This window comes from Tupaia chinensis, unplaced genomic scaffold (genome assembly GCF_000334495.1).
Source record: "Tupaia chinensis unplaced genomic scaffold, TupChi_1.0 Scaffold000623_1, whole genome shotgun sequence".
NCBI classification, from domain to species: Eukaryota; Metazoa; Chordata; class Mammalia; order Scandentia; family Tupaiidae; genus Tupaia; species Tupaia belangeri.
This window is the reverse complement of record NW_006160143.1, coordinates 852,680-863,850: the sequence shown is the minus strand read 5'-3', so window position 1 is coordinate 863,850 and position 11,171 is coordinate 852,680. Positions and strand designations below refer to the sequence as shown.

At 38.0% G+C, this 11,171-nt stretch overlaps 1 protein-coding gene across 1 annotated transcript; it reads left to right on the top strand.

Annotated features, from left to right (window-relative positions):
• Positions 1-7,466: 7,466 nt before the first annotated feature.
• OR6Y1 (olfactory receptor family 6 subfamily Y member 1) lies at positions 7,467-8,825 on the top strand. Its single transcript, XM_006159082.2, has 2 exons — positions 7,467-8,369; positions 8,790-8,825. Exons 1-2 carry the CDS (start codon positions 7,467-7,469, stop codon positions 8,823-8,825), a joined length of 939 nt encoding a protein of 312 aa, XP_006159144.2.
• Positions 8,826-11,171: the final 2,346 nt, after the last annotated feature.

Genomic DNA, 11,171 nt, shown 5'->3' with positions numbered 1-11,171 from the left:
AAACAGAGCAGATCCTGTCCCTGATCTATCTTAATCCTGAGCTCATTTTCATTACTTATGGGGAAGGACATCCTCACCTACCCTAGGAGGACAGAGGAGGAGACTCTTGTTCTTCTCTGAAGGAAGACTCAGGGGATGAAGTTATTCCTATGGTCTCTTTTCAGAATGCAATCAAGCCTTAAATTCCACTTGCATTTTTCACAGCCCTCTGATTTGGCTCCCCATTAAGTGTCCTATTTAAACTAAGATCATTTGAAGAGGATCACAAACATTGGTGGACTAGCCTAATGACATAAACATGTGAAAATTGAATGGTTTTGTGTTTAAAAAAAAAAGAATGATATGATGAGGTAGGAAATGGGGAGATTGGCAATTGAAGGGACCTGATCACTGATTACAAACAGTGGAAGTCTATCTTTTGAGAAAACAATGAGATTTACTCTATGGAAATCCAGAAAACAAAACCAGGACCCATGAATTCCATAGCATTGGGTTAGAGAAAAAGAAAGCCTTGAATTTCCCAAACAGAAGTTCTGATTTTTTTTTTCCCTTGAAGTGTGACTATCTTTGTAGAAACTAAATTTTTTGTTTCTGACATCAGATGAAGCTCAGATAAATCCTTGGCTCTATGCATTGGAAATTCACAAATTTGGAAAAACATTGGGAACATTCAAAATCCTCTCTTTTAGGGATCTTGTTGAAGCTAATACACTTTCAAGACTCATATTAATGTTTATAGTACTTGCTCAAAAGAAGTTAAAATTTATGATTATTCGTACTTCTTGAGTCTACATTAATTGGACTGTAAAACCAAATGTGTGTAAGATAATCAGGGATAGAACTCACCAGGGAGTAAAACACAATCATTAATAAATAAGCAACTGTACCACAATATAGTTATTTAACTTTAAAAAAATTGTAGAATTTCCTTTTCTAAAAAGAAAAAAAGAAGTTTGAACTAGAACACTATTGGTTCTAAAATGTTCTTATTTTATGAGTTAAGTCTATAATGGATAACTGAGAGTCAGTTATAAAGAACACTAAGACAGTTTAAAACACTGCCACATATATTTGAGAGCCATAGCACTGAAATATTCATTCATATCTTGATTCTCAACTTGGCACTTTGATTCTTCACTCCTTGAATTTTTATTCCTTATGTAGAGTGCTATTGAAAAACTGTCTTCAGAGATCAGGAGGTGTCATAGTGGTTAAGGTGTGGTCCCATGTGTTCAGCTGCAGTTCGAGTCTCAGACCCAGCAGCTTGAAACTCATGCTGGGTGCATGTGTGTACATGCCTAAAACCCCAAGAGGAGAAGAGATTGTGGCATGGCCATTCCTCCTGCTGTGGATAATTTCTCACTTTCTGTCTCTCTGTCTCTCTGGAGAGTGCACATGATCTATATAAAAACTCTCTTAAAAAAAGGAAAACAGGGGACCAGCAGGTGGTGTGGTGGTTAAGATGCTGGACACTCCCACATGGCCAACCAGGGTTCAAGTCCTGAATCTGGTGGCTTGCTTTCTCATTTCCTCTCTCTCACTCTCACCCTCTGTCTCTCTCTGGTCAAACAAAAAATAAAATGAATGAATAAATAAAAATAAAATAAATAATTATTTTTTAAAAAAAAGGAAAACAAAAAATGTTTTCAAAGTTACTGCATAAACTTCAGAACAAAAGAAAATCTTACTCACGAATAGATCATCTTCTACCTACTTAAACACAAAAAATAGTAGGTTATAACAATACATTTGGCATTTAATTTTATTTTTTTCATTAAGCAACTGGCTGTTGAGCTTTATTTAATATCTCTGGATCAAGTGGACACTCTGACATTTGTTCTAATAACTCCCTGATTCTGAAGAGCATGTGAAATAATGAGAGTGTACTTTCAGAATCACGAAGTATCATCTGGAAGTGACGACACTGCCATGCATTCAGTTATGCCTCCTCTGTCTTCCTTGTATGTTTACCAGATGGACTATCTAAACAGTCTTGGGAGCTACTGAACTATGACTCAGAAAATCTAGTACAGAGACCTCTGTAATATCTTCATATATGCCTCTTGGTAAATTGTTCTACCTCCTCATACATTTCTTTTCCAGTTTATCGAAATACAGCTATTTATGTATACACACACTCATATATGCACAACATAATAACATAGTTTTTAATGTGATCATACTGTATCTGTATTTTCAATTGTTTTCCTGTTTCACTTTACTACTAGAAAGCTAAAAACTAAGTTTCATACCCAAATGATAAACTGCTCAGTCAGATGTTATTGACACAATAACTACTCCTTTTCTTTTATTCGTACCTTTATTTTGTAACTTATTGTGGTTCTACATCTGGACTTTCAAATTTCTGTTGGAAGTAGAGAAAGAATCAGTGAAAGCAGTTTCTGTAAAAATATTCCCACTTTATTTACCAATTTTAAAAATTATTTTTATTTAACTTTATTTTATTCATTTATTTAATTTTACCAGAGAAAGAGGGAGAGAAAGTGAGAAAGCAAACTGCCAGGTCCAGGACTCAAACCGTGGTCAGCCATGTGGGAATCCAGTGACCTTAACCACCATGCCACCAGCTGGACCCTTAATTCACTAATTTTCAGTCTTAAAATTGAGATGTTTTTATTACCAGCTTCAAGTCTGAAGCATCTACAATGAAAATGACAATATTTTTATCTATTGCTAAGATACTGAAATTATATTGCATTATTTCCCAGAGTCATTCTTAGAATCATATTTTTAGGCTAGGATTCTCCAATGGGGTAATGAGGATGGTTCCAGGAAGAGAGGACATTGGGATACAACACCTTGCCTGTAGTTTCTTGAAATATAAAAATAACATCCTGGGGGTCAGTTTGTGGCATGGAGTTTAAGGTACTGGACTCCCACATGCCCGACCATGGTTCAAGTCCTGAACATGGCAACTTACTTTCTCATTCTATATTTTTTCTCTGTCTGTCTCTGATGACCACATCTGCCCTATAGCAAATTAAATAATAAAAATAATAATAATGGATAAAGTTAAATAAATAAATAATTAAGAGTAAATAAACAAAAATAACATCCCGACATTAAACCCAAGAATATGTTTTAGAGACTGGTATCCTATCCAGTGAACCAAGAAAGTGCCTCCCAAACAGTAATGTTACTCTTCAGTAGCTAGAAACATCTTAATTTAATCTGTCCATTTGAGAAGATGGAGATACGGTGTGAATAAGTCAGAGTGGATTCTAACCTCAATTATTCAAGAATAAGATTTTGAGTTGATTTGAACTCCTCTCTCTCTCCCAGAGAGTGAAAGAATGCAGGATAAAGGAAAAGCTAGTACACCTAGGTTCATAAATCTTACAGTGTTTACAAACTCTCCTGGCCCACTGTCCAGTGTACACTAGGCTGTGGTGAGCAAGGTCCAGAATCGTATTGAATGTGAATGTGTGTGTGTGTGTGTGTGTGTGTGTTTAACAATTTGTATTTTAATAGAAAACAGAGTTGTTTGTTGAATTTGTGCTACTATAAATTATCTTTTTCTTTTTGCTGTTTTCCTTTCTTCACATGGATAATCGATCATGAAGAGTCGATTGTTCTGCCTTTCTTTAGGATCCTAAAGAGAGATCTAAGTGGGAGGAGAGCAATGGATAGAGTACGCAATAATTTCACATCTCTTTAAGTCTGTGACCATTTCCTGAGGAATTAAAATAGCCTTCCTCCAGTTGTCTTAACAGTCACAAACATGAGACTGTTACTAGAGAATGAGATGGGACCAGCAGTTAGCGTAATGGCTATGTCGCTGGACTCCCATGTAGTTAACTGTGGTTCACATCCCGGACCCGGTGGCTTAAAACTCATGCCGGGTGCGTGTGTGTGTGTGTGTGTGTGTGTGCTCAAGATCCCGGGAGGAGAATGGAGGAGAAGGGATTGTGGCGTGACCATCCCCCCTAGGGGGTGATTTCTCACTTTCTGTCTCTCTGTCTCTGTCTGGCGAACGCACGTGCCCTATAACAAAAACCTCTCCAAAAAAAAAAGGAGAGAGAGAGAGAGAATGAGAGGGGTTTGGGCTCTGGAGAAGAGCAGAAAAGAGAAATCAAACAGTAGGACACAGAGGGAGATTGGAGTGGAAAGTGTTATCCAGTAAGTTTAAAAATAATTCTCAGCCCAACCTAGAAAAAGATCACACATTTTGCTAAATTACTAGGCAGAAATTTCAGTAATATAAGGTATTTTTGTTTTATTTTCTGACATTATGTTCAAAAATAATGATGATGATGGGTTCTTCAACACCCTTGAAAAAATTCTTAGATTTCCCTCCTTCTTTTTCATCAACAATGACTATTATTTGTACCAATTTTTTCTTTGTTGTTTTAAGCAGGGATGTGGATTCTGTTTTGTAGGGATGAGGATGAGGCATTGTATGTGTATGTGGGTAAGGAGAGTAGCCCAGAAAGATAACAGCAAAGAGTCATAGGAACTTAATTTAAACTCCAAAGCCCACTTGACATTCACAAAATGTGAGTCCTACCCTACAATCCCCATTTGAGAAATAAAGTAACTAGTTCTGAAATTTTATGTAATATGTTTTCTTAACTATAGAGACAAAAAAGGGATGTTTTTTCAAACCCCTAATCAGACATTCTATCAGTAAATTAGACCAAAGAGATATTACCTTTCAAATATCCATTCATTTTCCTTCTCTGAGAAACTGGTGAATATTCATATCAAGCCTTTTTTTGCTATTGATCCTTTGGGTCTGCTAAAAAGTTACTTCATTCAAATTTGATTGCCTTGTTAAGTAAACAAAAATGGGAGAATTCTCCATTTTATAGGTAAGTACAGCTATGCAATCACTCTAGTCACATAAATTATCTTTTTTAAGTTTTTTTTTTTAATTGGGCATATGAGATCACCAGAGAAAGACAGAGATAGACAGTGAGAGAAAAAAATCACCCCCACGGGGGATGGCCATGCTGAAATCCCTTCTCCTTCATTCTCTTTCTGGGATTTTGGACACACACGAACACATATTTGCCTGGTGTGATCCTCAAGCTGCTAGATTCAGGACTCAAACTGGGGTAAGCCATGTTGGAATTCAGCACCTTAGCCACCGTGCCATCTGCTGATCCCTACAAACTGTCTTTGTTAAATTATGATTTTTAGTTTGCACATAATCAATGTATATCTTTGAGAGCTACAGTATGGTCTTTTAAGGTATGCATACAGTGTACAGTAATCAAACCAAGGATATATCTAGAGAACGGGCAGTTAGGTCTTCTACCTCCTTTCCATATGTAGTAGCTGGAAATGCTTTGCTTATAGTGAAAGGTTAGTATGGAGACCATCTTCCTGGGACAACAGTGGTACCAGGGATCTTCAAAAAGTTTGTGTAAATCATTGGGAACCAGCAGTTAGCGTAATGGCTATGTCGCTGGACTCCCACGTAGTCGACCGCGGTTCGCATCCTGGACCCGGTGGCTTAAAACTCACGCCGGGCGCGTATGCATGCGTGCCCAAGATCCTGAGAGGAGAACGGAGGAGAAGGGATTGTGGCGTGACCATCCCCCCTGGGGGGTGATTTCTCGCTTTCTGTCTCTCTGTCTCTCTCTGTCTGTCTGGCGAGTGCACGCATTGTATAGCGAAAACCTCTCCAAAAAAAATAAAGTTTGTATAAATCGTGTATTATTATAACAAATCCATTCATTAGGGGTAAATTTGGAATTTTTTTTGAGGGGGAGAGGTTTTTACGAGAGGGTATGTGTGCTCGCCAGAAAGAGAGACAGAAAGCGAGAAATCACCCCCCAGGGGGGATGGTCACGCCACAATCCCTTCTCCTCCGTTCTCCTCTCGGGATCTTGGGCACGCATGCATACGCGCCCGGCGTGAGTTTAAGCCACCAGTTCCAGGACTTGAATCGCCCTTGATTCCATGGGAGTCCCACAACATAGTCATTATCCCAACTGCTGGTCCCTGAATTTGGAAATAATTTTATACCCCCAAAAAAACTCATAGTTTAATTTCATTTTCCACAAACTTTTCTTTCTTTATTTTGGTTTTGATCTTGTTTTTGCTGTGTTTGCTGAAAAGAGAAAGAGACGGACAGATAAAGAGAGAGGAAAAGTGAGAAATCCCCCCCCCCCCCCACCCGAGGATGGTCATACCACAATCCTTTCTCCTCCATTCTCCTCTCAGGATTTTGTGCACACATGCACATTTGCCCAGTATGAGCTTCAAGCCACTGGGTCCATGACTTGAACCACATTTGTCCATGTGGGAGTCCAGTATCATAACCACCACTTCACAGGCTGGCCCTTTTTCCCAAGCTTTTCAAAGTCCTGTTGCATAATGGTGAAGCATAGAACTGAGAATCAGAAAGTTCTAATTTTACTTCTCTGTGACCTTGGATTAGTTACTCCCCTTGACCTAATTTAAATAAATAAATAAATAAATAAATAAACAAACCTTATAATCCTATCATCTTCCTAAAGCTCTTCATTCAAACATTTTACTTTTCATCATAATACAAGAGGATATTGGCACTACTGTGATAGTGTATGCCGGATGTCCCATGTGGGTTCAGTTATAAGCCCACTTGAAAAAGATGAATGTGGTGGTGCCTATAATCATAGTTTCTCAGGAGGCCCTACACAGGATGATCGTAACATAGGAAAACCCAGTCTTTAAAAGGACAAACAAAAAGATGTAAAGGCAGGAGAGCTCCTGTTGTGATGAATTTATTAATTTTCTGGTGAGGGAATTTGTCAGTTTAAATAACAAGACTCTGGTGTTCGGGACATGGAAGAAAATGACTTTGTCTGTGCCCACAGCCAGTCATGATCACCAGGGTTCTGGAAGTAGATAATCGTACTACGACAACGCATTTTATTCTTCTGGGATTTCCAACACGACCGTCCTTCCAGCTTCTCCTCTTCTCCGTTTTCCTGGCAACCTACCTGCTGACACTCCTAGAGAATTTTCTTATTATCCTTGCCATTCGCACTGATGGGCAGCTGCACAAACCCATGTACTTCTTTCTGAGTCACCTCTCTTTCCTGGAGATGTGGTATGTCACAGTCATCAGCCCCATAAACAAACCTTATAATCCTATCATCTTCCTAAAGCTCTTCATTCAAACATTTTACTTTTCATCATAATACAAGAGGATATTGGCACTACTGTGATAGTGTATGCCGGATGTCCCATGTGGGTTCAGTTATAAGCCCACTTGAAAAAGATGAATGTGGTGGTGCCTATAATCATAGTTTCTCAGGAGGCCCTACACAGGATGATCGTAACATAGGAAAACCCAGTCTTTAAAAGGACAAACAAAAAGATGTAAAGGCAGGAGAGCTCCTGTTGTGATGAATTTATTAATTTTCTGGTGAGGGAATTTGTCAGTTTAAATAACAAGACTCTGGTGTTCGGGACATGGAAGAAAATGACTTTGTCTGTGCCCACAGCCAGTCATGATCACCAGGGTTCTGGAAGTAGATAATCGTACTACGACAACGCATTTTATTCTTCTGGGATTTCCAACACGACCGTCCTTCCAGCTTCTCCTCTTCTCCGTTTTCCTGGCAACCTACCTGCTGACACTCCTAGAGAATTTTCTTATTATCCTTGCCATTCGCACTGATGGGCAGCTGCACAAACCCATGTACTTCTTTCTGAGTCACCTCTCTTTCCTGGAGATGTGGTATGTCACAGTCATCAGCCCCAAGATGCTAGTGGACTTCCTTACCTATGACAAGAGTATTTCTTTCAACGGCTGCATGACTCAACTTTACTTCTTTGTGACCTTTGTCTGCACCGAGTACATACTCCTTGCTGTCATGGCCTTTGACCGTTATGTAGCCATTTGTAATCCACTCCGTTACCCAGTCATTATGACTAACCAGCTTTGTGGTGTCTTGGCTGGGGGTTGCTGGCTCTGTGGGCTCGTGACAGCCATGATTAAGATGGTTTTCATAGCCCGACTCTACTATTGTGGCACGCCCCACATCAATCACTACTTTTGTGATATCTCTCCACTCCTCAATGTCTCCTGTGAAGATTCCTCACAGGCTGAAATGGTGGACTTCTTCTTGGCCCTTATGGTCATTGCTGTTCCCCTTTGTGTAGTGGTGGCATCTTATGCCACCATCCTCACAACCATCTTTAGGATCCCTTCTGCTCAGGGCCGTAAAAAGGCATTCTCCACCTGCGCCTCTCACCTGACAGTTGTAATTCTCTTCTACTCCACAACCCTTTTCACCTATGCTCGCCCCAAGCTCATGTATGCCTACAATTCTAACAAAGTGGTATCTGTTCTCTACACTGTCATTGTTCCTCTCCTCAACCCCATCATTTACTGTCTAAGGAATCGTGAGGTAAAAGCTGCCCTCAGGAAGACTATACTTTGCAAAGGAAATGTGCCTGGGGAAGATGAGACTTCGAGTAGCTAAAACATTTATGGGATTCTATTAGGCCTGACTCTGACTCAGGAGATGATTGCTACACATTTTCTTCTCCCTCAGTATCAGCCTCCTGTACTTTAACACTGCTCTCCTTTGGGGGAGGGGGAGTACTTGCACCAATATTACTAGATAACCATTTCCCAAGAATAGTTTCTACTACTAGGTAAAGAGACAAATTTTAAACATTTTTATGAAAATTATTTTCAATGAGTAAGAAAGAAAGTGAAGAAATGGAGGAAGGAAGATAGATAATTTTTCATAGAACTTTCCAAAATTAATCTGGATAGAATAAATAGTTTAATATGAAAAATAGAAACACCTTTTTACTCACAGGTTAGGAAAGGGCTTTGTTGTTGTTTTATTCTATAATTGCTTATTTAAATTTAATCATTTACATCTTCATAGTGTACAATGTGGTTTTTTAAAGCATAGATGTAATGTGTGATAATCAAATAAAAGATATTACTACGCATATCATTTTTTGGAGAGGTTTTTGCTATAGGGTGTGTGTGCTCGCCAGACAGACAGAGAGAGACAGAGAGATAGAAAGCGAGAAAATACCCCCCCGGGGGGATGGCCATGTCGCAATCCCTTCTCCTCCATTCTCCTCTCAAGATCTTGGGCACACACGCACACATGCCTGGCGTGAGTTTAAGCCACCGGGTCCGGGACTCGAACCATGGTCAACTACATGGGATTCCAGTGACATAGCCATTATGCCAACTGCTGGTCCCATATGCATATCATTTTTAACAGAGAACTTATACATTCTTATGTTGCTTGCTGTTTGTTTGTTTTTCTGAGCCTCTCTTTCCCATCCCCTATTACCCAGCTATCCTATCTATCCCCTCCTACTTAGTCTCTATACTAATCTACAGTTTCCCTCCCTAATATTAGATCTTTAAATCTTTCCATTTCTGCCATACAGTGCAGACATTTGGTATATATTGAGAGGGGATATATAATGTGTGTCTTTCATAGTCTGCCTTGCTACTCTTAGCATTAACTCCTCTATATTCATCTTCTTGGCAATGAATGACAGAGTCCCATTGTTCTTTATGGTTGAGTAGTATACCAGAGTGTATATGTGCCGCGTTTTTCCAATCCAGTCTTCAGTTCTTGGACATTTGGTTTGATTCTATGTTTCAGCAATTGTGATAATGTTGCAATAAACATGTATATGCAGGTCTTTTTCTGACTGAGTTTTTTTCTGTCATTTGGGTAAATACCAAGATTGAGATAACTGGGTCATTCGGTAATTCTATTTGTAAGTTTTCTGAGGAACTTCCATATTGTCTTCCACAGGAGCTGTACTAATTTATATTTCTACCAACAGTGTAGGAGAGTTCACTTTTCACCCCAATATCTCCAGCACATGTCCTTCATTTATCTGATTACAGCCATTCTGACTGGGGTTATGTGGTATCACATCAAGAATTATATTTACATTTCTCTTATGATAAAAGATGTTGAACATATTTTCATATACCTTTTGGCCATTTATATATCTTTCTTGGAGAGTCGTCTATTCAGTTCATTTGCCCATTTCTTAATTTGATTATTTATTATTATTATTATTTGCAGTTGAGTTTCCTATATATTCTGGTTATCAGTGCCTTATCTGAAGCAGTTTGCAAGTATTTTTTCCTATTCTGTGGGTTTTCGTTTCACTCTAATTACTGCAAGAAAGGGTTTTTGCTTGTCCTGGAGAAGTAAAAGAAATTCATGAAACTAATTTAATTCCTAATTTGTGAAGACTTTAAAAAATAATAGATAAAATTTATAGTGAAAAAAAGAAGTAAAAATATTTCCAATATATATAATGTATAATATTAAAAATCCTTTGAAATAAACATTTAAAATTCAAGTTTTCTGTCAAAAATAGGCTAAGAATAAAAACATACTAAACAAAACTTTAAAATAATGTAGATAGTCTTTATAGGTTGAATTATATATCCCCCCTGCCAAAAGAAAAAAAAAAAAAGGGAAAAAAGGATATATTGAAGCCTTAATCTCCTATATTGCAGAATGTGACCTTATTAGGAATAAAGTTTTACAGTGGTAATCAAGCTAAAATTAAGAGAATAAGAGGGGCCCTAATCCAATATGACTGGTGTCATTGTAACAAGAGGAAGTTAGGACATGGTCACTAATGTCCACAGAGTGAAAACAATGTGTGAAGATATACAGAGGAGAAGTTAGTCGTGTTACTGGAGTAAAATGTCTACAAGCCATGGAAATATTTTTGGCACACACCAGAATTTGGAAGAGGCAAGAAAAGATTCTCCCCTAGAACTGTCAGAGAGAGCTGACTCTGCTAATCCCTTGATTTTTGACTCCGAAACTCCAGAATACTGAGACAATAAATTTTTATTCTTTTAAATCATCTGAGTTTTGGTACTTCGTAATGATGGCCCTTATAAACTAATAGAATAACCAAACAATATCAGTAATATTTAAGGTAAACATTAATAACTAAAATTTGAATGACATTGAAATACTAAAAAATTTTTAAATGATAATTCATATGGAAGATATTGCCTATTATGGATAGCATTGTAAAGACATAATTTGTATTATATTTCCTTTGTTGAAATAAGCTATGTCAAACATTAGAAGTCAGTATGGAAATATGCCACTTCTTTTACCTTTTAATTTCAAGTATGAGATTCTGTGTTCGAGATTATTTATGAAGAGATATACATATAAATATTC

Excerpts from the sequence above, each read along its gene's own strand:
- OR6Y1 (XM_006159082.2), top strand. The coding sequence starts at position 7,467 with ATGATCACCAGGGTTCTGGAAGTAGATAATCGTACTACGACAACGCAT. Across the intron at positions 8,370-8,789 it reads ACTGTCTAAGGAATCGTGAG|GTTAGGAAAGGGCTTTGTTG; the intron begins GTAAAAGCTGCC and ends TTTTACTCACAG.